The sequence below is a fragment of the Lampris incognitus genome, chromosome 7 (genome assembly GCF_029633865.1).
Source record: "Lampris incognitus isolate fLamInc1 chromosome 7, fLamInc1.hap2, whole genome shotgun sequence".
NCBI classification, from domain to species: domain Eukaryota; kingdom Metazoa; phylum Chordata; class Actinopteri; order Lampriformes; family Lampridae; genus Lampris; species Lampris incognitus.
In genome coordinates this window covers 39978382-40004836 of record NC_079217.1, presented here as the reverse complement: position 1 = coordinate 40004836, position 26455 = coordinate 39978382, and the positions used below count along the sequence as shown (strand labels likewise).

The 26455-nt window shown below is 42.5% G+C and overlaps 2 protein-coding genes across 3 annotated transcripts in view; both read right to left on the bottom strand.

Annotated features, from left to right (window-relative positions):
• The window catches only part of LOC130115568 (Golgi integral membrane protein 4-like), a 39703-nt gene extending 37191 nt beyond the window's left edge, over positions 1-2512 (bottom strand). For both annotated transcript variants that reach the window (XM_056283278.1, XM_056283279.1), the window contains exon 1: positions 1730-2512. In XM_056283278.1, coding sequence (XP_056139253.1) covers positions 1730-1916 — 187 coding nt within the window. In that variant the 5' untranslated portion in view covers positions 1917-2512. The remainder of the gene's footprint in view (positions 1-1729) is intronic.
• Positions 2513-9153: 6641 nt separating this feature from the next.
• Positions 9154-26179, bottom strand: LOC130115237 (lysosomal amino acid transporter 1 homolog). Its single transcript, XM_056282855.1, has 8 exons — positions 26017-26179; positions 25365-25646; positions 24429-24558; positions 20056-20143; positions 12246-12355; positions 11986-12087; positions 10972-11157; positions 9154-9270 (listed from the first exon to the last, which is right to left on the bottom strand). Exons 2-8 carry the CDS (start codon positions 25565-25567, stop codon positions 9154-9156), a joined length of 936 nt encoding a protein of 311 aa, XP_056138830.1. The 5' UTR covers positions 25568-25646; positions 26017-26179.
• Between the last annotated feature and the right edge of the window lie 276 nt (positions 26180-26455).

Below are 26455 nucleotides of genomic sequence, written 5' to 3'. Positions count from 1 at the left end.
CAGATTTACATGGAAAAATACATACTGGGACCTTAAACAGCCCAAACATAGGCAGTGTATATCTAGTCTGGATCACAATCCTGACCGGGCTCACGCGGGTCCCTTTGCTCCAGTGGTGCTATACGGCGTCCGTCATCGTGCCTTCCGAGGGCTGATGAAGTGGCGGCGGCTGCGGGAGCAATCGGAGTTGGACCCTTCCTTGACCCAGAGCCCAGGACAACCAACCCGGTGTTCCCCCGGTGTTAGCAGCCCTGTGTACCTCTGTCCATACACTTGATTAATAATACTGTTGCGTCTGTCAGCTGTGTGTGTGAATATGTGGCCGACGTGCCAGGCTATGTGATGCTGTTAATGTCCGTCTTGGTGCATGTAACATTACCTCTGATAATGTATAAGCCTTGTATGATTAAACTGTGGCGCATGCAGCCAAGTATAGTTATAATGGCCTATTTTGGTTAACATATTCGTTTCAGAACCTATTAAGTATGATTGTTCTTGGACAGGCTAGGCCCACCTGATTTTCCCTGTGCCCACCCAGACTGTGATTTCTGCCTACGCCAAAGTTTGACAGTATGTTAAACAACAAGACTAGCTAGCTGCCCAGTCAAGTCATTGTCCCCAAATCAGTATCAAGATTTTCACAAACAAATGATAGACCATGCGTACAATACATTACAATAAATTGTAAATGGAGGCTTTGACTGCGTCCCTGTTGCTATGGTTACTCATTTTAGCCAGCACGTTAATTTAGAACGGTGAACAGACAGTTTCACTGGAACTACTTAGTAGGTGTCCCTGTAGCCAATCAGAATCGAGTATATCATGCTAAATACCCTATGATTATCGTGGAGTTTTTCCCCCCTTATCACCAAGAACTACTAAACATAGGAGGGCCTATACGTAAAGAATCAACCTGGCCTAATGAACCAAAGTTGACCTAGTCAGAGACTGCAAGCCCAGACTGCAAATAGGTATCCTAACCTGGTTTATCGCAAGATTACATAGTGACCTGGATTCAAGCTTAAAATCTTTTTGATAAGTGGTGGAAGGTAGCTTTGTACAAGTACACCGTTGCTGTACTTAAATACTTTTTCAACTATCTGTACTTACTTAACTGTGTAGTATTACATTTGAGAGATTTCAACTTGTATTCCATTGCATTTCAAAGCTAGTATCGATACTTTTTACACCACTACAAGTCTAACACAGTCGTGTTAACTAAGTTTAAGGCATATTTCAAGCCATATCACAGTCTCTCTGCTACATCAGGGCACTGAATATGACAAGTACATTTACTTTCAACTCGATAAGTGCATTTAAGAGGGAGTACTTTTGTGTTTGTGCTTAAGTAGAAATGTCGAAGTAGTACTTTTCACCAGAGTTATTTTGTATTTGAGTAAAAGGTCTGCGCGCTTGAGTCGGCTGCATAAAGCGACTCGTGTCTCCAGTCATAGTGGATATAAAACAGCGTACACTCAGTCAACGGGACATTGTACGTGTCACACGTCAGGGCGCAACATACAAGAAATGCGTGTGGCTCTCGGGATAACGTCAGTGCAATGGTAGCCTACTTAACCCCCCTCCCTCCCTCCCTCCCACACACACACACACACACACACACACACACACACATACATACATACATACATACATACATACACACAAAACGCACACACGCCTATGGCAGTTAATCCGTTTGCAGAGTACACAAGATCACGGCATCGTTTACCTTGGAGCTGCGCTGACAGAGACTCTTGGTGTTGCTGGTACTTCAGGGCCATGGCCTCCGTCCTTCTCAGCTGTTTGTGCATCTCGTATGAAACCATGCCGCCGTATATCATCCCGCAGACCACCGTAACCAGTAAGAGTGACTGGAAAATCCTCCGCTGCCTCCGCGAGCATACCCCGTTTCCCATGGTGGACCCCCGCTCCCCTCCCCTCCGTCCGTCCGGGCCAGCGAAGCCCCGTCCGCCTCCGCTGGTGGAAACTTCCACGCAACTTTTTAATCTCTCTCTCTCGTCTGTCCGTCCGTCTGTCCGTCTCTCTCTCTACTCGGTACTGTTAAACACTCCACTCCCAGAGAATTCCAGAGCCGGGATTCAGCGGTACACTTTGTCACAGCATAGTCACATTCACACATCAATACACCCCACCGCCCCCCCACTACACACACACACACACACACGCACACACTACACGCACACACACGCACGCACTCAGACGACAACTTCAAAGGCGCTGCTTCGATATTTCGCTTTACCGCACACACACATACACGCGCGCGCACACACACACATCAAACTCCCGTCTGTTTTCTGAAAAGCAGCTCTGACCGCGGCGGCGCGCTTTTCTAACGCGCATTCCCGTCTCCAGCCTCACTTCTCCAGCGCAGCTCTTGACAAATACGGGAAACTTCGTGGGAGAGGGAAATTCAATCTTAATTTCTTGACAAGGCCGCCATATACCACCTTTAATTTCAGTTTACGTGTCACTCTTAAGCAGCTGCGAGTCATGTAACAGCGAACCTAAAGGAAGTCCCTCCTCCATGAGAAGACTAAATTTCCCTATTCCCGCCCTCAGACGAACGGTTTTTACCAATTGGCCACCGCAAAGTTCTGTCAAAAAAACAAGTGGGAATGTGAGTGTGCCCCATCGGGACGTCGTAGGAATATTATGACTATCCTGGCCATTGCCCGTCTTCTCAGACTTTTCGGTCATATGGTTTTTACTTTATTGGGCAGTGATACTCAAACCGTGAGCCGTCTGTGGTTCATTGATTCTCTTTATTCAGCAGTGTGCCCACCTTTCTGTTTGTCTCTAACATTTACAGACGTATACTTGGGCGGATTTCAAGCACATTTTCAGTGGTGGAAACTCGTCAAAACGCTATGTTCCATGACACAGAAATTCCCAGTCGGAACGTTATGAGCTGACAGGGCACAGTTAAACGGACAAGGCGAACGAAACTGGAAGGCCCAAATACAAAAGGAGTACACAGACTGTTTTTACCTGCCACTCTTTCACTGTTTTGCATATTTCATCCCTTTTTCTCTCTCTTGTATTTGCCATGTTGCCATACGTAGCCTGTATGGCCTGGTATGGCATGGTTGCTATGGTGACATGATGGTGCAGCAACGTAGTCATGCCTTTGAATCCCTAATTGCTAGCAGCCTTATTCTAAAAGTTCTGATGGCTTGGTTGGGGAACAGGCTGCTTTTGAAATGCATCTCTTTTTAAAATTAGTTTTGGGTTTTTTTAAGCCATAAGGCTCCTGAGATGGACATGTTTGAGTACCACTAATATCACATAAAGCTCTACACTTTACATAAAGCAAAATTTGGGTCATGCAAATGTGTAAATTAGAGGAACGTGTGTGTGTGTGTGTGTGTGTGGCTACAACGTGGGCTTTTTTTTTAAAGAGGGACAAATACGTTAAGATGCATTTTAGCAATATATCCTGTTGCACTTTATTGAAGCTTTGCTTTGTACATAAAGGATTTTCAGTGTAGATAATACTGGAAGACATTGGTAATGAACAGACACTGGCATGAAGATCTGAGTAGAACATCATCTGAATCATACAGTAAAATGCACCAATATAGTAAAATAACAAGGCAGTGCAGTCATTTTAGGAATATAAATTAAACTTGTAAAACAACTGTCACCAATGAAGTAAATACAATAACAGAATCAATAAAATCTTATAAATAAATGTTTCCTATGGAATAAAAAAATACCTAAATATTTTACCATCCCTTAAAAGTACACCAACCCATTTTAGATCAGAAAAAGGAAAGGCAAAACACAAAAAAAAAACTTGGTTAAAGGCAGTGTTACAGTCCATCCATCCATTATCCAAGCCGCTTATCCCAACCGGGGTCACGGGATGCTGGAGCCTATCCCAGCAGTCATTGGGCGGCAGGCGGGGAGACACCCTATACTGGCCGCCAGTCCATCACAGGGCCCACACACACACACACACACACACACACACACACACACACACACACACACACACACCTAGGGACAATTTAGTATGGCCAATTCACCTGACCTACATGTCTGGACTGTAGGAGGAAACCGGCACACCCGGAGGAAACCCACACAGGCACGGGGCAGTGTTACATTGAGAGACTTAAATACATGTGGTTTCGTGGATTTTGAAGCAATTCAAAAATAGCTTTTTGTCTCTTTAGACAGAATAAAATTATAAATGCATTTAACTCTCTTTCCCTTCCCCATGAATAAAGTCAAAACCAAAATAATGTTACATTTCCTTGGCTGACTGATTTACAATGCTGGATACAAGGAAGGCTGTTAATAATGACTGTGCTCTAGACAACAAACCCTTTGTTAGCTTGATCACCCTGGTCTATGGCTCCTTCTTAGCCTGCTTTATTACAAGTATGCACACACAGTTTTCATGATGCATTTCATATGTTAACTGGAATTATTCTAAGAGATCATTGATTAACTTAAAGTTGTGTTTTATGAAGGTTTTTGCTTACCTACCATGTAAGCTATTAGAAGAAAGTAGAAGAAAGCCACGTTATTTTGTCATTGTACAGTTGTTCAGTTACAATGAATTTGTTCTCTGCATTTAACCCATCCTATTGTATAGGAGTCCTGGGTATGACATTAAACTGCAACCGTCAGGTCATTGGCAACTAAATCGACACCCCCACTTTAACCCTTGGGTTGTTGTGAGGAGGGTGTGTGGACACCCAGCAGGACTAAAGTTCCTCTGTGAACCAACGGCCATTCATACCTGGAGAGGAAATAGGGACCACCAGGTACTCCCCCTACTGAAACACAATGATGACTCAATCAAACTCAATCACCATACCGGATCGGTTGAGGCCCGGGTTAACAATGGCCGCATCCTTCACCAACCTTCCTTAGGGTGAAGTCGAAAAATATTTTACTGAGGAAGAAAAAAGCAAACTACAAATCTAAAGCTATAGAAATCTGAGTTCATCACAGGGACCTGGAATGTAAGAACATTGAACACACCTGGAAAATGACAAGAACTCTGCCACGAAATGGAAAGGTACAATTGGAATGTATTAGGCATCACAGAGATGAGATGGAATGACATGGGAGAGAATGTCACTGACAAAGGTCATAAGGTCTGGCACAGTGGTAACAGTCTCAAACATGTCCGAGGTGTTGGATTTGTGGTGCGGAAAGACACAGTCAATTCAGTACTAGAATGCTCACCAATCTCAGGTATCATCACTCTGAGACTAAAAGTTCAACCTTGCCTCATCACTATTATCCAAGTTTATGCACCTATGACAGATCACACCAATGAGGGGGTCGAAGAATTCTATGAAGAAATTGAAAATTGCATCAAAGAAAAAACAAATAAAGATATTCCTAAGGGGCACGCGAACTGGAGAGGAAACGTTGGGAAATTTGGTGTGGGAGAAACTAACGAGAGAGGTCTCAGACTACTAGAGTTTGCGCACAAACAACAACTGGTTCTGGGAAACATGCTCCACCCTCACAAGAACTCGCAGAAAACTACATGGCACTCACCAGACAGCATAAACCATAGCCAAATAGACCACATACTAATGTCGTAAAGGTTTCAATCAAGCATTATAAGAAATAAAACAAGATCATTTCCTGGAGCTGATATAGGAAGCGACCACGGTTTGGTGATGACCGTCAACATAAAGCTGAAAAAGCAGAAAAGAGAAAAGAATGGTAGAATCAAATATGACTTTGAAAAACTAAAAGATGCAAATGTTAGAGACAAATTCCAAGCCAGAATTGGAGGATGTGTTGCTGCTTTCTGGAACATAGACAATGTTGAAGAAGTGACCGAAAAGTTCTTGGAAGAAGTGAACAAAGCTGCGCTAGAAATACTAGGTAAAAAGAAATCCAAGAAACATTAATGGATTCAATATAGAACATTGAAGCTATGCGACAGAAAACATGAAGCCAAGGTTCTGAAGTACAGCTCTGAAGAATGCAAGGAGGAATACAGAAAATGTAACAGAGAAGTGAAAGCTGCGATGAAGAAAGATAAGGAGGAATGGATTGAACAAGAATGTCTAAGTATTGATAACAACTTGAGGCACAGCAACACTAAAATGGCTTTCAAAACATTCCAAACAGTGAAGAAATTAACTACAGAACAAAACGTAAAGGCATATGCTGTTAACAACGCAAATGGAGAACTGATCTCAGACAAAAAAGCATTGCAAAGAGATGAGCGGAATACTGCAGTGATCTTTACAATGGCCCTATCGCTAAGTACCGCCCCCTTAGTTACTCTTGCTAACTCGGACAAGCTACCCGGGCTGACTAGAGAGTTACAATGGCAGCTATCGGTGTCAAAACTATATCCCAAGAGGCTATACATAACTTTTGGAGACAGAACGACCTGATTTCATCTAGAAGGCATCAGAAAGGACTTCACTATGCTACAGAGGGATATGTACAAAATTTAAAACTAGATATGGTGGGTGACAAGCATAAATTGGAGGTGAGAGTTTACAGATCACAATGCAAGAGGGAAAAGCCTCATCTCACGGTCATCACGATTGCAGATAACATCATCTAGGACCAGCATTGTTCATGCACCGCAGGGTAAGATAAATTAATTTACCTTCAATTAACTAGCATTAATCCTGGAGAGGCACTGAGATGTATGTGCATTAGTTTATTTTATTAACTAGCTAGCATTACCCTGTACCTGCATGAACAAATGTAAACATCCTTGTTTATCTTCATTACGTTGAGTTGACTGTGTGGTCTGCCACACAGCTTAATCCACTGGAGACATTTGGCTCTGTCTTGTGTTGGTTTGGGAAATGAGATAAAATATACCCCATTGCCTATCCTCTCAGGATACCTCATATCAGTGTTGCATGTACCCCATGCACATCGTTTGACCATTTTTGTTCAACTTATATCCATAAAACATCACAAAAACCATGACCTCTGATGCAACACTGATGCTACTTAATGGAGTCGTTAGCTCTAGATGTCCGAGTGAGCTCCCGCGTGCACTTGGTACTACACTGCCATTGGCTCGTCTGTGTTCGAGGGGCGGGACTGAGCGATAGGTCCATTGTGACCTCAATGAAAATCAGGAAGTATACAACCAACTGATAGTTGATGAGAACAAAGGCACAGAAGACGAAGATCACATCTTAAGATGCGAAGTTGAAGAAGCCATCAAACATCTGAAAAATGACAAAGCACCAGGAGCAGACAATATACCAGCGGAACTAATCAAAAATGGCGGCGACGAAGTTATAGACATCTTACTTAGCATCTGAAACAAAATTTATAGCCTGAAGAAATGGCCTACGCAGTGGACTACTTCGGTACTGATTCCACTTCCAAAGAAAGGAAACTTGAAATTATGCAGCAACTACAGAACCATTAGTCTAATCAGCCATGCGAGCAAGGTAATGCTCAGGATCATTCTGAGGAAAATCACACCACAAGTTGAGCAGATTCTTGCTGAAGAACAAGCTGGTTTCAGGTCTGGATGATTGTATAGGAGCAGTGGGCAGCAGCAGCACCCGGGGACCAACTCCAGTTCTTCTTTCCATTGCCTTGCTCAGGGGCACAGACAAGAGTATTAATCCTAACATGCATGTCTTTTTGATGGTGGGAGGAAACCCACACAGACATGGGGAGAACATGCAAACCACACAGAAAGGACCTGGGAAGGCCTGGGGTTCGAACCCAGGACCTTCTTGCTATGAAGCAACAGTGCTAACCATTGGGCCACCGTGTCACCCCAGAAGACAGTATATACGCACTTATAACTGTCCTTACTTATTAGGGCAGTTATAAGCACACTGGAGGAGAGAAATCAAGCGCACCTACATAAATGTAGATGAATCTGCAGGTGCATCCTAGTTACATTCATGTAACGGAGAAGGTTAACCAGTATGACCCAAACAGTCAGTACAGGTTTACTAAATTGTTTCTTTTGCTCATGTTGTACAATGCACAGGGACAGTCATTGTTCCTGGTCTCTTCTTACTACCTTTATTAACACCCTGTATGGTTCTGTAAAGCATGTCTACCAACATGTTATGGAAAAGTGCTTAAGGAACAAATGTGTCTTGGCTTGAAGTCACAGAAGGCAAAAATAAAATAAAATAAATTAACATGAATTAAAATTAAAATAAACATGATGGTCCGAAGTTTTAACCTTATCAACTTTAACAAGGCTTCAATGATCATTCACTCTCATGCCATTCACCCATCCATCCACACACACACATTATCTGTAATGTATTTTTAAAAAGGTAATGTTAAGAAGGGGGTTAACAAAAGGCCATTTGAGGATTACCTGCAAGTGTAGCAGTTATTGCTTCTAGTCAACCAACCCCCCTGAGAACACCATTCAGCTAGTGTGCTGCGTGGAACAGAAGTCAGGCTTTCTGCCCATAGTAGTCAACAAATGCTGGATTTGGCATAAGCATCACCAATAGATGAGAAACAAAGTGTACTGCATCATCTATTATAAGATATAAAGGCACAGACAAAGAGACTTGAAACAGCAGAGTGATGGGCGGTAGGCGACCTCCCATGGCTAAATGTAGCTTCATAGCATTGCCACAAGATGCTGAGAAGTCTTTGGGGACAAACACCATGTAATAGAAGAAATAACAGCAAGGGATATTTCTAACGTGATTGAAGGCTAAGTCTGAAAATGTGCCCCTCATACTGTCCCCAGTGTTTGACGAAACCAGGTATACTGAAAAAAAAGAAAAATCTACAAATCCCTTTTTAGCACAAAAATCTCAAATCCAAATATTCTCTATGATCTATGAAATACTTGACGCATTTTTTACGGATCACATTTGCATTAAGTTCAAACCAGGTTTGGCTATGCTAGCGCAAAAACAAAAACTTCAAACTGATATGTAGACTCCTCCAAATTGCAATTAATTTTAGATTTTTGAATGTGGTACAATTCGCAATGGTTGAAGGTCTTCTCACCCAGTATGAGTGATGATTCCAGCTAGAGAAGTCCGCTGAAGAGCTTTAAACTGATCACTCTGTTCTCTAATGTCTAAAATGTCCATGTTCCTTATTTGTTCTGTGCACTACAACATTGAGAGGTCCTCTTCTTCACACAGTAGAGGTTCTACCTCCGATACTTTGTTCTGTGCACTACAACATTGAGAGTTCCTCTTCTTCGCACAGTAGAGGTTCTACCTCCGACACTTTGACCAGCGGGCTGCACTGATGGGAGTTCCTCTTCCTGTACATGATGAACTGAGCAGTCACCTGACAAGGTTAAGGCTCACACAGAACCACCATGTGCAACAACATACTAATTCTCTGCTGTTTTGGCCCTTGCATTCCTAATTACCCACACTTTACAATGGTGGGACTAATTAGTATTTTTATTAATGATTTTATAAAGACAAGAGGCTAAAGCTACAATCCTGAAGACTTCTATGTAAACAAACACTCTTTTTCATACTTTCCATCACTGGTATATTTAAGTAGTTTGCTCATTTAGTAGAAGAAGAAAGCCACTTTATTTTTGTCATTGTATAGGTTACAACAAAATTAGTTCTCTGCATTTAACCTATCCTATTGTATAGGAGCAGTGGGTAGCTGCAGCACCCAGGGACCAACTCCAGTTCTTCTTTCCATTGCCTTAGTCAGGGGAACAGACAGGAGTATTAACCCTAACCTGCATGTCTTTTTGATGGTGGGAGGAAACCCATGCAGACATGGGGAGAACATGCAAACTCCACACAGAAAGGACCTGGGATGGACTGGGGTTTGAACCCAGGACCTTCTTGCTTTGAGGCAACAGTGTTAACCACTGGACCACCAAGCTGCCAGTACTTGCTCATTTCAATTGTTCCTGTCTGATAGAACCTTCCTGGGGGAAAACCATTCACCACATGGTGTTGTATGCCTTCACTATGGCACTGAAATGCAGAAGAAAAGACAAGTTTAAAAGAAGAAGCAAAGTTAGTTTGTTTGTGGCAAACATGTAGAAGCCTGTATGTGTGTGTGTATATATATATATATATATATATATATATATTTATTTATTTTTTATTTTGAGATACTTTATTGATTCCCCTTTGGGTTGGAAATTACGCTCTGCATTTCACTCATCCTAACTGCGTAGTTAGGAGCAGTGGGCAGCTGCTGTGCAGCACCCGGGGACCAATTCCAGTTCGTCTTGCCATGTCTCGGTCAGGGGCACAGACAGGAGTACTAACCCTAACATGCACGTCTTTTTGATGGTGGGGGAAACCGGAGCACCCGGAGAAAACCCATAGCAGACACAGAGAGAACATGCAAACTCCACACAGAGGACGACCTGGGATGACCCCCCAGGGTTGGACAACCCCGGGGTTCAAACCCAGGACCTTCTTGCTGTGATGCGACAGTGCTAACCACTGGGCGCTAACCACTGGGCCACACTAACAGATACTACTTAATCAATAGCCAAAACGTATGAAAAAGTTTCTGCCCTCGAAGTTCCCCGAACAGGCGCCCCGACCGACCAGAGGAAGCGCTAGTGCAGCGACCAGGACAAATACCCACATCCAGCTTCTCACCCACAGACACGGCCAATTGTGTCTATAGGGACGCCCGACCAAGCCGGAGGTAACACGGGGATTCAAGCTGGCGATCCCTGTGTTGGTAGGCAACGGAATAGACGCCCCTAAATTAAGATACTTAATGGTAAATAAATGCCCACATGTTAGCCAATCAAAACTCATTGAGAGCCATTAAAATGTGAAAATTCTAATAAAACCTTTCTATTGTAACCTTTAATAACCCAGGAGGTCAAAAAAATGGCACTCATAAACCACTGTATCTCCATTTACCATGACAGTAGGAATCCTTACTTTGTATTGTTATAACATGCAGGTATTTTTAGGGAAGCATGTTATACCTCCATAAGCTAAAATATTATATAACAACGTAACCCCAGGCTTGTGAATAAAAGGATACAAAGAAGTCAAGAACAAGGACTCCCAGGCTGCCAATTAGCCAGGCCAGGTGTTTCATGATGAAGGTGTGTTTGGAGCCCCTCAGGGCAGGCAGGACCACGATGACGCTCAGCCCATATGTCCCATTGCCCATCATGGCCAAGGCAAACAAAAGGTAGGAGGTGCCCTCTGTGGATTGTCTCTGGAACTAGGAGGGTTAAGGGTCAAATATGAGTCATATTTACTGAGGACCAAACAGCCAACAGACGGTGGCCTTCACGATCTGACATTTTGACTGTTTGCAGGGAGTGTTATTTTCAGATTCCTTAACAGATTTCAGCCTGATCCCTGGACTACCTGGTGTGTCAACCAAATGTACCCTATTCAACCTTACCCTAATCTGTTCAATGCCACTGAGTGTATTATGGTTTCATATGCGTGAAATCTTTAAGCGTTGCATTGCAACACAAAATGGATGTGCTATCGACTACTGTTTTAGGTGGACTAGACCATGTAGGCATTGCCAATACTGATTTTAACAATGATAAATATGTAAGATAAGATGAGATACGATCTGTCATTTCATGCATGTTTTGTGAGAAGTAATGGGAAGCACATGGTGAAAAAAAATTTCTTTTACGCCATGCACTGCGTTAAATTTTAAATGGAAATATATTGACTTAGAGACAGTGTATGTGTGTGTATGTGTGTGTGTGTCCAGAAATTTCTCTGGCATTTGAAAGCAGAACTTTGGCAAATGTCTCCAGTAGCTAATGGCAGAAGTCGAGCCAATATTCTTCTTGAGCACAACGGCACCATTGTCATGTATGTCTGGTTTCCATTTTAACAAAAAGACACAAACAAACCAAAAAACGCACACATTCGCAAACACGTGTGGTCTGTTTTTATGACCAACACATGAGGGATGTTTTACCGACTAACATCTCTTGAGTGACATGACAAAACATAGCAAAGACACAACCAATATTTACAGGTGAACCTCTAAATGCAACCAAAATATCAAATTGCCACTTACGTTTTTATAGAGTTGAGGGAAACGGGAGGAGAGGTAGAAGATGGAGGCCAGGTATCCACAGACATAGCCAGTAATCTCCACTGTATTGGAGGTAGTTGGACTCTGGATGAGACAGGCACGTCAGCCACATAAACAACAGCGAGAAGGAGAATGAGAACAGCGAGAGGAATAATAATAGCGTGTTAAAATAATTCCATCGCTGAAGTCACACACCTCAGCAAACACCCTAACACACACACCTAAACACTGCATGTATGCACCTGTGTGTCCAAGTTAGAGCTATTGTCAGTGATGAGTTTGGGTAGAACCGGGAGGAGTAAGGTAGCAGAACCACACCACAGGAAGCACAGCCACTTCAACAGAGGACTCTCTGTAAGGATCACACACACACACACACACACGACAGCTGATATCTTTACAACACCAAGAGATGATTACAATTATGTGCAATATATTTTCCGGCCTTTATTTGACGTTCACATGCCATGGCTTACACCTACTGCAAGTGTGGAACAGACTTTCTGTATCATCAACAACACAAGGAGCAATTGTTTTGGAGCACAGGGTAAACACAGCAGTGCCCAGCCCTCAAAATACACATAGACTTTAAGCAGTACTGTGAAGTCTTAGCACAGATTATGTGACACTGCGTGATTATAGATTGTTTGTTCTGTCTGAAAACAAGCAGTTGTAAGCCAGTAGAAAAACATACAAATGAAAGTGTGCTACAGCAACTTGGAACAAATATGATCCTTCTGTCGACCATTCAGAGATGAAAACTAAAATATTTCGGCCATGCTATGCGTCATAAGACTTGCAGTATTATGAAAAATATGCTGTAAGGCAAAGTTGAAGGCAAAAGGCGACGAGGCAGGCCAGCAATCTCGTACATGGACAACATCTCAAACTGGATGAAAATGGGTAAAGCGGAAGCCATCAGCGCATGTGAGGAGAGAGCGCAATGGCGGACAGTTGTTGAGCATGTTTTTCTGCAGCCAACATCATAGCTGATGATGCCGACCAACCGATCTGACAAACATGATGACATTGTGCCTGTCAGTTCTATCTGTCAATAGGCCATTGACCTCAGAGCACCAGTTTCATATAAAAAAGCCTTCCAATCGCTGCTAGAAAATTAAAATGTTCTCTTCTAGTCATTTTGTTTTTCCCAATTTATTGTTCGATTCAATACTTTTTATGCTTTGTTAAAGGTAACTTTAATCTAGCCTACAAACCTCTAAATTGGCCTTAACTGCATTTTTTTCTCATTAATTTAATCACGTTTTTGTAAAATTGCTTATGCCACCCCTTTTCTACATTAATGCCCAACCACATTCTCCAAGGATAGGCACATATTGTAAAATTTGGGGAAAAAGTAGTTTTGTTGTCACACAAACATGAAACACAGGCAGCGAAAGCTGCCTATAGGGTAGCTATAGTATGGGAGGTAAGAAGACAAATGTGTCATCACTCGAAAGCTTAAGGGCATGTTAATGGAACAAGTATTGTTCGAATGATGACCCATTTGCCTTCTTACCTCCCGTGGACCAATACTTGCTCCATTAACAAGGGAATAAATATCTGAATAAAATCTCTATTGACAAGCTTATTTGAAAAAGAAAGTGCATGCTTACTTGCATAAGGTACTCTGCTGCTTATTTATAGCTTAACAGCTGGTTGGTATGAGCATGGGCTAACACCATGCTACGTTCTAGGAGAGGGATAGTTTTGCATTGCCTGCTTCTAGGTGAGGAGTAGTCATACTGGTCCCTGTCTGCTTGCTTAGCTCACCTTCTCCTCATTTGACATAATTCCAATTACTTTTTTTGGAGGGATTTTTCCCCCCCCCCGTTTTCTACCCAATTGTACCCGTCCAATTACCCCACTCTTTTGAGCCGTCCTGGTCACTGCTCCACCACCTTCACCGATTCAGGGGGGAGGGGGGGGGCTGCAGATTATCACATGCCTCCTCCGATACATGTGGAGTCGCCAGCTGCTTCTTTTCACCTGACAGTGAGGAGTTTCGCCAAGGGGACATAGCACGTGGGAGGATCACATTATTCCCCCCAGTTCCCCCTTCCCCCCGAACAGGCGCCCTGACCAACCAGAGGAGATGCTAGAGCAGCGTCCAGGACACATACCCACATCTGGCTTCCCACCCGCAGACACTGCCAATTGTGTCTGTAGGGACGCCCAACCAAGCCGGAGGTAACACGGGGATTCGAAGGGCAATCCCCGTGTTGGTAGGCAACAGAATAGACCACTATGCTACCCGGATGCCCATAATTCCAATTACTTTTGTCTTTGATGCTAGTGTGGTTGGGTTATGGTATGCAAAGCAATAATTCAAGTCAATTTTATTTGTATAGCCCAGCGATTGCTAACCATGTGCCATGGAGAGGCATGTGTATGCAGGTTTTCATTCCAACCCGACTCCACACCAGGTGATTTCACTGATACATTCTTCCTCTTTGATTGAAGGGTTGCTAATCAGTGAAATCATCTCGTGTGGAGTCCGGCTGGAATGAAAACCTGCACACACATGGCTCTCCATGGCACATGGTTAGCCACCCCAGTATAGCGCAATATCACAAATATGTCCTATCACAATATGTCCTTTTGGCTAGGTGACCCAACATCTATACACTGCAGTGTCGTGTGTGTGTTTCTGTGCAAGTGCATGTATGGGGATTGGGGGTCTAAGAGGCAAAGGGTGGAGACAGAGTCATCCGTTTGTTTAGATGTGAGGGTGGGAAGTTATCTTACATAAGATAAGAGATCTTTTCATGTTGAAATAAGCTTGAAACTTGAGCTTGTCAGCTCAAGTTGTGTGATAATGTCTAATCAAGATCAGCACGGAGTATAAGTGGATGTGCTCCTTGTTTGTTCTCTGACCTAGATCTTGAACTAGCAGGCCCAGCATGGTGTTGATCTGATATCTTTGGCTTTGAAAAGGTGCAGTCACACCTATAAGGTAATACTTACAGAGATAACTGCAGAGGTTTGCGCGTGTGGTCGAATGGTTGGGATGGGAACCTCACTTTGTGTAATAAATTTCATGACCTCTATCCTTGTGAGATACAGCCCTAGGGAGATACGGCTGGAGAAGTAACAGTCATCTGAACTCACCAGCCATGTTAAATTAGTATGCTTGGAATTTATGGAATTTTGCAAATGCTGCTAAGCAACATGACAGGGTTGGCAACTCAAGCGGCTTTAAAAACATTAGACTATGACGACACAAACACATAAGTCCTGAATCTTCATTGGGAGCATTTTATTCAATGCTGGGTAGAAATGCTGCATGTGTTCATTAGGAATCAGGACACGTGCTTTATCAAAAGTCAAGCTCATTTCTATGTTGACTCTTGTGGTAATCAAGATGGGTACTTACTGACCTTTCTATTCACCCTTTGCAGACGCGTCACAATTATCACGTGACGAGGGAGACTGCGCCATGACGGACGGCAGTAAGTGATAGACCGGGAAATTCAAAAGCGAACAACAAAAACAAACAAAATATTGCGACGGATGAGTAGCTATTATAGTTTAAATTTAAGTGATGGCTACCAATAGTCAGAGTAATGTTGTGGAGTTGTCCTGTGAAGTGAGTCACCTTGTAGGACGGCACAAAGAGCGAAATGTGGAGAAGCTAGCGATAGCAGGGTTAGCTACTGACCCGTACCATCTTCCTACCGATGTGTTCACGGATCTAGCAAAATCGTCCAGTCTGCCCGAGTTCAATCCACACGATCTGTACCACTATGTTACCAACGGAGTGTCCCCATACACAGGTGCGGACTAAAAGCATACAAAAGTCTGGATGCTTACCAGTTCTTTGTAGCTGGTTGGGTTACAGAATCGCGGTGCTACGCTCACAGCAGGGGGCTGTACCTCATAATGGCAAAGGTAAGACATAGCTAGCCAGCTGTGTATGTTTTTAACCTGTTTCCCCTAAGATGCCATCAAAACTCAAATCGACTGTAACCAAAAGCAGCTCATAATTTCCTTGCCATTTCATAGTAGGCTAGACAGTCTTGCCATCTAGCTAGCATTTGGGTCATTCCATAGAAAGCGTTAAGTTTGAGTCCACAACATTCAAAGGGGACAAGGAGGCATAATAAAACTGTCAGTAATGTTTTCAGTGTCTGAAGCCATTGATTCAAGTGTACTGGTTAGCATGAAGCAAAATACAATTAAATAATAAATATACAATTTGTACATTTTTGGCTGTTTTTGTTAGATTGCAATCATTTTCTCATGTCCACTCTGACCATTTCTCACATTCATGTAAGGTAACACTTAAAAAATATCACATAAATCTCAGACTTTTATTGTTCTTATGAGCAAAAATACTTCCCTCTTCATATGAAATGTGTTAATTAAATTAAAAATGCATAATGTTTGGTTAATATACACTACCGTTCAAAAGTTTGGGATCACATTGAAATGTCCATATTTTTGAAGGAAAAGCACTGTACTTTTCAATGAAGATAACTTTAAACTAGTCTTAACTTTAAAGAAATACACTCTATACATTGCTAATGTGGTAAATGACTATTCTAGCTGCAAATGTCTGGTTTTTGGTGCAATATCTACATAGGTGTATAGAGGCCCATTTCAAGCAACTATCACTCCAGTGTTCTAATGGTACAATGTGTTTGCTCATTGGCTCAGAAGGCTAATTGAGGATTAGAAAACCCTTGTGCAATCATGTTCACACATCTGAAAACAGTTTAGCTCGGTACAGAAGCTACAAAACTGACCTTCCTTTGAGCAGATTGAGTTTCTGGAGCATCACATTTGTGGGGTCAATTAAATGCTCAAAATGGCCAGAAAAAGAGAACTTTCATCTGAAACTCGACAGTCTATTCTTGTTCTTAGAAATGAAGGCTATTCCATGCGAGAAATTGCTAAGAAATTGAAGATTTCCTACACCGGTGTGTACTACTCCCTTCAGAGGACAGCACAAACAGGCTCTAACCAGAGTAGAAAAAGAAGTGGGAGGCCGCGTTGCACAACTGAGCAAGAAGATAAGTACATTAGAGTCTCTAGTTTGAGAAACAGACGCCTCACAGGTCCCCAACTGGCATCTTCATTAAATAGTACCCGCAAAACACCAGTGTCAACATCTACAGTGAAGAGGCGGCTGCGGGATTCTGGGCTTCAGGGCAGAGTGGCAAAGAAAAAGCCATATCTGAGACTGACCAATAAAAGAAAAAGATTAAGATGGGCAAAAGAACACAGACATTGGACAGAGGAAGACTGGAAAAAAGTGTTGTGGACGGATGAATCCAAGTTTGAGGTGTTTGGATCACAAAGAAGAACGTTTGTGAGACGCAGAACAAATGAAAAGATGCTGGAAGAATGCCTGACGCCATCTGTTAAGCATGGTGGAGGTAATGTGATGGTCTGGGGTTGCTTTGGTGCTGGTAAGGTGGGAGATTTGTACAGGGTAAAAGGGATTCTGAATAAGGAAGGCTATCACTCCATTTTGCAACGCCATGCCATACCCAGTGGACAGCGCTTGATTGGAGCCAATTTCATCCTACAACAGGACAATGACCCTAAACACACCTCCAAATTGTGCAAGAACTATTTAGAGCAGAAGCAGGCAGCTGGTATTCTATCGGTAATGGAGTGGCCAGCGCAGTCACCAGATCTGAACCCCATTGAGCTGTTGTGGGAGCAGCTTGACCGTATGGTACACAAGAAGTGCCCATCCAACCAATCCAACTTGTGGGAGCTGCTTCTGGAAGCGTGGGGTGCAATTTCTCCAGATTACCTCAACAAATTAACAGCTAGAATGCCAAAGGTCTGCAATGCTGTAATTGCTGCAAATGGAGGATTCTTTGACGAAAGCAAAGTTTGATGTAAAAAAAATCTTATTTCAAATACAAATCATTATTTCTAACCTTGTCAATGTCTTGACTCTATTTTCTATTCATTTCACAACATATGGTGGTGAATAAGTGTGACTTTTCATGGAAAACACAAAATTGTTTGGGTGATCCCAAACTTTTGAACGGTAGTGTATATATATATATATAATTATATATACACTGCTCAAAAAAATAAAGGGAACACATAAGCAATGCAATGTAGCTCCAAGTCAATCACACTTTTGAGATATCAACCTGTCCAGTTAGGAAGCAACACTGATTTGTGAATCAATTTCACCTGTTGGTAAATTGTCTAATTTCCACCAGGTGGCAATTAGACAATTTGCAAGACAACCCCTATAAAAGGAATGGATTTGCAGGTGGTGGCCACAGACCATTTGCCTGTCCTCATCTTTTCTGGCCGATCTTTGGTTAGTTTTTCATTTTGCTAGTGCCCTCACCACTACAGGTGGCATGAGGCGGTATCTGCAACCTACAGAAGTTGCTCAGGTAGTGCAGCTCATCCAGGATGGCACATCAATGCGTGCTGTGGCAAGAAGATTTGATGTGTCTCCCAGCACAGTGTCCAGAGCATGGAGGAGGTACCAGGAGACAGGCCAGTACACCAGGAGACGTGGAGGGGGCCGCAGGAGGACCGCTATCTGGTCCTTTGTGCAAGGAGGAACAGGAGGAGCACTGCCGGAGCCCTACAAAACAACCTTCAACAGGCCACTAATGTGCAGGTTTCTGCTCAAACAGTGAGAAACAGAATACATGAGGATGGTATGAGGGCCCGACGTCCACAATTGGGGCCTGTGCTCACAGCCCAACACCGTGCAGCCCGATTGACCTTTGCCAGAGAACATCTTGGTTGGCAGATTCGCCATTGGCGCCCTGTGCTCTTCACAGATGAGAGCAGGTTCACACTGAACACATGTGACAGACGTGAGAGAGTCTGGAGACGCTGTGGAGAACGTTCTGCTGCCTGCAACATCCTCCAGCATGACCGGTTTGGCGGTGGATCAGTGATGGTCTGGGGAGGCATATCCTTGGAGGGCCACACAGACCTCTACGTGCTAGCCAGAGGTACCATGACTGCCATTAGGTACCGGGATGAGATCCTCAGACCCATTGTCAGACCATATGCTGGTGCAGTGGGCCCTGGGTTCCTGCTCATGCATGACAATGCTCGTCCTCATGTGGCCAGAGTGTGTCAGCAGTTCCTGTATGTCGAGGGCATTGATGCTATGGACTGGCCTGCACGTTCCCCAGACCTGAATCCAATCGAGCACCTCTGGGACATCATGTCTCGTACCATCCGCCAACGCGATGTCCCACCACAGACTGTCCAGGAGTTGACCGATGCCCTGATCCAGGTCTGGGAGGAGATCCCTCAGGAGACCATCCGTCGTCTCATCAGGAGCATGCCCAGACGTTGTCGGGAGTAAATACAGGCATGTGTAGGCCACACACACTCCTGAGCCTCATTTTGAATCGTCTTGAAGAATTTCCACAGAAGTTGGATCAGCCTATGTTCTCATTTTCCACTTTGATTTTGAGTATGATTCTGAATCCAGACCTTAATGGGCTAATAATTTTGATTTCCATTGATCATTCTTAGGTTATTTTGCTCTAAACACATTCCTCTGTCTAATAAATAAAGATTTTCAGCTGAAATATTTCATTCATCGAGGTCTATATTGTGTTTTTAGGTGTTCCCTTTATTTTTTTGAGCAGTATATATATATATTTAGTCAGTTCAGGTTCAGTCCTTGCCTGTTGGCACATTGCACGGCACAGCAGGAAATCACCCTCGTACCATAAAAGTAAAATAAAAACTAGCTTCAAACAATGAAATGTCGAACTATAGCTAACGTGCCTGCTTGTCTTAAATTTGACGCGCAAGTCTTCTGCAGTCCGTCATGGCGTTCATATTCCCCGCGAGTGGGACGTGACGTCACGTGCAAAGGGTCAATATGGGTACTTACTGACCTTTCTTTATACTAAATTTGTGTTCTTATATATGTACAACTGTGAGGAAACCATTCGAGAGCACACATTCATGATGACTAAACAGCAGAAAAAAAACTCAGTTTAGCTCATAATCCTAACTGTTATACACTATACCCATCTAGACAGTCATGAATACATGGCCAACTGAACGCATAGCTAGAATGTCATGGCTTACTTCTGGTGGAACTGTTCTTGATCTTATAGTAGAGAAATTGAGAGATGAGGATCATATCTGTGAAGATGTAGAACACCACAGTGACTATCTGAGAGAGAGAGAGAGAGAGAGAGAGAGAGAGAGAGAGAGAGAGACAGAAGCAATTCAATTCAATTTAAAATTTTATTGCAGATTCAGGGTCCATAACAGACAAAGACAAATAGGTAAAAGACAAACCCTAGACAATACACAGAGTAAACAATAAAATAACATAAATGGAACAAATCAGTGTGTTATAAGAAGGCAGCTATACCAGTGGTCCCACTGCCGGGATTGGTAGCGTGTGGCACTGAATCTTATATTAGTTAAACCCTTGATGATTACATTATCAGAGTCACTGAGCCGGCAAATAAATTTATACACGAGATTTCTTAGAAGATCCTGAAAGGTATTGACTCCTGCAGCCACAAACATTTCACTTGCAGTACACCATTTAGGTCTTTTTAGTAGATGTTACGGCCACGGGTGTGTCCGTATAGTTTTGTGTTGCCTCCTGTATCACTCTGACTCTACATTCAGGTATCCGCCAGGTGCTCCTCATCACCTAATCAACCGGGCAACGAATCATCCAATTTTCATCAGCTGTGTAGTTTCCCATTTAAACCCCCACATGTGTTCAGTTCACCTGCCAGCTAGTTTAGTTTGTGTGATGTAGTTACTTTGTGTTTGTAACGTCTGGCCCGTTTTTGGTTTAGTTTGCATTTTGACTAGTTTAAGTTATGTTTAGTTGTTTAGCTCTTTTGGGCAAGGGGATCAAGGTAAGATGCCCATGGGCAAACACCCCATCACGTAGCTTACCTCTGTTAGACACACTAGGTTAGCAGCGGTTGCCACCTTTTGTCTTTAGGTTTGGTGCTTTTCAGCACTGTCAAGGGTGGGTTACTTTTGTTGATAGTTTGTTTGGCAATCGTTCGGTTCCCTTGTCCTGTCATTGTTAATAAATATATTTATACGTTTGTCTCACTGTGTTGTACCCTCACCTCACTGTTATTCAGTACACTAATAGTTGCACCCTCTCCAGACCGAGGGTTGTAACAGTAGTATTATCAATGCATCATTACAAGCTACTCGAAGCCTCTGTAAGCTTGCTTTTTTGTAGTTTGACCACAGGTTTGCAGTATAAAGTGGTGTACAATGTGCTCTGAACAGAGACATCTTCACACTAACTGAACAAATACCAAACTTGCATGACAGTGTTTGCTTGTTCATACATCAAGCAGCATTGCCTATAAATATCATTTGTTCAGTAATGTCCAAGATATTTCACCTTATTACATACAAGATTATTATAAGACAATTTAAAATCAGGAAATTTTAACTAATTGACCTCTTTGGTTCTGCAGATCATGACAACAAACACTCTTACTAGCACTGTATTTGATATCATACGCCACACCATACACGGAACATATATCAAGGAGCTGCTGGAGACCAGCGCTACAGGGACTAAGAATGACAAGGTCATCTGCATACATAATATGGTTCACCAAGGTATTATCAATCGTGCACCCAGTGTTCCAGTCTTTCAACTGCTTGGACAAATCAGTGTATAAATTGTAGAGAACTGGAGACAGAATTCCCCTTGTCTGACACCATTGCTAACTCCAAATGGGGCTGAAACACTATTACCCCATTTCACTTGCATATTCTGGTGGGCATACCAATGAGCCAGAATTCTCACAATGTATTTAGGTACCCCTCTTTGACTCAATTTAACAAACAACTTTCTATGATTAATATGATCAAAAGCTTTAGAAGCATCAATAAAACACATAAGCACTGATGAGTTTTGGCCTCTGTATTTGTTTACAATTTCCTTTAAGGCATATATACATGAGTCAGTGCCACGTTTAACTTTAAAACCAATCTGGTTATCTGTTGAGTTGATAAACTCATGCACTCTATCCAGCAGTATTCTTTCTAGGACTTTTGACAGTATGCTGGCTAGAGCTATAGGCCTGTAGTTATCTAGGCTGCATACTTAACCAGCTTTGTCCTTAATGACTGGCACTAACAGTACAGACAACATTGAGTCTGGTAACAAGCCATGGATCATAAAGCCAATAAAACAGATAGCAAGGAGAGGAGCTAACCTCAGACTGGCATATTTAAGGTGTTCAGCAGTAATATGATCTAAACCACTTGCCTTGTTAACAGACAGCTTGTTTATAGCTTGGTACACCTCGTGTGACATCATCACCACTGAATCATCACTTTCAATATTGCCCACCTTATACAGAGCACTTTGGACACAGCTGAATAAGGCACTATAATGCTGTCGCCTTAACTCAGCAATATTGTCTGTACCGGAGATACCATCAACAGTGCATGGTAGAGATTTTTTATAGTTATTGAGAACTCTCACTTCTTGCCAAAAATTAGTAGGATTATTTTCTAGTAGCTTCTTAGCCATTGAATGTGCCCTCATGGCTTGCTCATTTTTACAAATGAAGCAAATGGCGTACTTGTATCTTGCATTAGTGAGTTTCTTGTGTTTAAGCTCAGGCCCTTGTCTGGGTCTGCCTGCCATAGCCCATGATTTAAAGGCTTCACTGGCTTCTCCATGACACTCAGCTACATACTTGTTCCAACCAAGACTGATGTTATGTGTCTTATTTTTATACTTATAGTCGGGCTTACTACCTTCATACAGAGCACTAACAATATCATCATACATGCAGCAGAGATCTCTCCTATGCCTCATATCCTTACAATTAATTTCTCTGCACATAACTGCATCTCTAAGCAGATATATATTACCCAAGGTTTCATTTGTACAGGCATGATAGGCTAAGATGTCCTCCTTTGTAAGAGCTGACCAGTCCAACCTTCCTGCATTGTCACTATATCCATTATTAGATAACACAGGTTCAACATTTATAGCCATAGCAAGAGGTATGTGATCAGTCGTTGCTGACCCATACATAATACTCATACTCCCCAACGAGGCATGTGCATCAGAAGTGCAAATACAGTGGTCCAGCCAAGAGGTAGTGTGCCAGGCCTCATTTATGTATGTATAACGATTTGTAGGCAACAAGACCTTGCTTGACAATATAAGGTTATTATCTTGACAGAACTGAGCCATGTGATTAGCAAATAACGATTCCTGTCTGAGATATCTGCATTCAAATCCCCAATGACATATACACTGTAAGAAGTATTATCTTGTATATAGGGTTTGATGAATGCAAGCATATTTAAATATTCATCCTCATTCTGCTGGCATTCATAGGGTGTATATACATTTAGGATAAAGAATTCCCTATCATTGTGAGCAAACTGTGAGCAATGCACCAGTCTACAACAAGCCTAACCACATTTGAGTCGAGCTTCTTATTCCATAGAATAGCCACACCCCCTGGTATCCTGCCTCTGACTATTCCCACGCCAAGAGAGCAAGCGAGCAAACAAGTGAGACAATCAGGATTTTTGGGTCATTTGTCAGGCAATAGTCCTGCGAGTTGCTACAGAAACAAGGCTATACCTACACAATATACAAGGTGGCTATGTCTACTGATTACTTCTTTGAAATTACCCATGTTGATACGTACTACTTAGACAAAACTGAGGTCCAAACCCTTTCAGTTCAAGCAATTCAATAAAATATCACTCAGACTTCAAAAACAGCAGCTCTCCCTCTGTATAAAGTGTAGTACCCAAACAGAAATGGTTAAGAACAAAGCCCTAAGATTGTCATGTATGGCATCAACTCTGTTGTCAGATGTAAAAACTTTATCATTTACAAATACACAACCAGCAGACCTAAAAACATCTTAATGATACATTTTCCCATGAACAAAAGAATAACATTGAACATGCAAAACAATTCTATGATGATGTGGTATCAAAGGAAACAGAGTTGCTGGCCATTTGAGATAAGTGTAGTAGCTACTTTAGAAAGGGTTCCACCTTTACAAGGAGATGTAAAATATTTCTGTCTACACAGCAAACTTAAACAGCAGACCATGGTGGTGCATCTTGCGTCATCTTTTTCTGAGATGCTTTTGTAAGACTATTTCCTGAATGCAGTGTGGAAGTTTAGTATTAAAACATGAATAACCTGCTTTGACAGTAGGAAAAAAAATGGTATCTTACACTGTAAAACCGCATAAAAAGTGTATTACATCTAGGTGTCTAACACAGCCTCCACAACAGGATGGCCAGGTTTTCTGATTTGTATTCCTGCTGAAGTAAGAATCACTTGAATCAACATGTAATTACTGTGAATAGACTTGCCTGACTTTGTCACTGAGACATAAATAGTAATAGGAGCACTATACTAAGAGTTGAACAGGGACATATCTTATTGTATGTACTGTTTAATGGTTTACCTGAATGGGCAGCTGGCTGGTGAGGTAGCAGCCTGCAAAGCTGGTAAGGTCTCCACTGAAGAGGAAGAAGAGAAAGCCAAAAGACATGGCTTCCTCCACTTTACCATTACGATAAGCCTCATAGACTTGACTAAGATGACAGACAGGCAAATAGAACAAAATATAAATACAATGATAGAATGTCTTGATGGATGCTCAGATAATCCAGGGAAGAAAATCAAAGAAGGTTGAATCAGTTCATCTCATCAGATACAATGTTTATTGACAGATATGTTTCATCACTCAACTAAGTGACAGCTTCAGACTGACTGCAGATATCCCCACCCTTATAAACAATACAGTACAATACAGTGCCTAACAACTGAAACCAACGACCAGTTTCATATGCAAATATAGGTGTGACCTTTAAATAGTTTCAATGGCTATGTGTACTATTTACAGAGGATTTGGGATGTTAGAATGATGATAGAACCATAGAACAGAAGCGCAATTTAACGATGGAACAATACACAGAAAAACGAGATCAACAGAGAGAGATATCGATAGATCGATATAGAATGATTGAGATGATAGACAGAACAGAATGATATGGAGCGATAGAATGACAGAATAGATAGATGAAATGATACGTACAAACAACAACAGAATGACAGGTAGAATGATAGATTGCAAGAACAACACAGTTGATAAACAGAATGATATAACGGATAGAATGATAAATATTTAGAACGATGGATGGAATGAATGACAGACAGACAGACAGACAGACAGACAAATAGATAGACTTCAACTTGATTGTGAATGCATACACATTTGATAAAAGGGGGAAATTCACTCAGGAGAAAGAAATTCACTACAAAGGAAATTTATCCATGGGACAAAAAACTTTGACTTGAGTACTTCTTCTCCCAATCCCACGTCAGATCCCAGACTCACGGTAAAGTCGACAGGAGAAAACAGAACATGGAGATGAGGCCGATAACCACGCTCCAGTACTCCCACACATTCTCCACACACTCCTCCAGCAGGTACAGGATCCACTGGGTGCCGTTGACACACGGAGGCCGGCCCGGTACAGGATAGGAGACGTTACCGACGGCCACGTCCGCACTCTTACCGGGGAAACGGGCGGTAGCCATGGAGGCGACGGCGTCCGTTCGTCTGCCAGCCCTCTTCGGTATGAGAGGCTTCTTTGTGCCTCCTAGTCACACGGTACGCCTGTTGGCTCAGGCAAGAGACGCGAATGAATGACAGGATACGGGACGACATACACTCGACTCTTCCTCAGACACACCACACCCACCAGAACACTGATGTGCAGTGACTTGCCACGCTCCCCCCCCTTCTTTTTTTTGTAGACTCGTTTGATGAGTCTACAAAAAAAGGTTAAATAGGTAGAATGATTTAACAGTGCAAAATGCTGAAGGAATAATGTTCAGAATTAAATCACATCAGAACAGATATTCTTAGTTATTTGGCTGTTGCGCCATTATCTGTGATTTGTATTGTCCAGACATGCATCGGCTTGTATTTAAACTGGTGGAGACAATAGTGAGTATATATACATGGAGGATCCGTAAACTCTCACCTGAAACTTTCGCGTCTCTCTCCTGTCGTTGACGTAAAGGTTTCCCCCATCCTGCGCGTTATTCTACCCCAGGAACTGTGTTTGCAGGCCACGTGAATGGTGTTATTGTAGATGGGCTGCTGATGTTGTGATTTGGCTGTCTGTTGTCGCTTTGTGCACTCAACCACATCCTACAATCGTCCCTTCCTACCACCCCCATTCCGGAACACGGCGCCAAACGTTCCCCAGCGCTACTTCCGCTTTTCTCTAAACTCTGGGATTTAGCGCCATCTAGTGCTCATCGGTGTCAGAACCGGCAGGGATGAAGAGCTCCCTATTTACTCATCAAGTCTGGTCATGTTGGTTTATGAGCGAGATCAAATATGTAGTGTTTGACACTAACGGATGCAGACGTAGATTTATTTTTTCTTGTCTGCATTTGTGTATTGTGTCTTGTGCC

Bases quoted from the DNA above. Each gene is read 5' to 3' on its own strand.
- LOC130115237 (XM_056282855.1), bottom strand. From the start codon at position 25,567: ATGGCTACCGCCCGTTTCCCCGGTAAGAGTGCGGACGTGGCCGTCGGT. The intron at 20,144-24,428 runs GTAAACCATTAA...TCTCTCTCTCAG, and splicing joins CCAGCCAGCTGCCCATTCAG to ATAGTCACTGTGGTGTTCTA. The intron at 12,356-20,055 runs GTAAGCCATGAC...TGATCCTTACAG, and splicing joins CAAGAACAGTTCCACCAGAA to AGAGTCCTCTGTTGAAGTGG.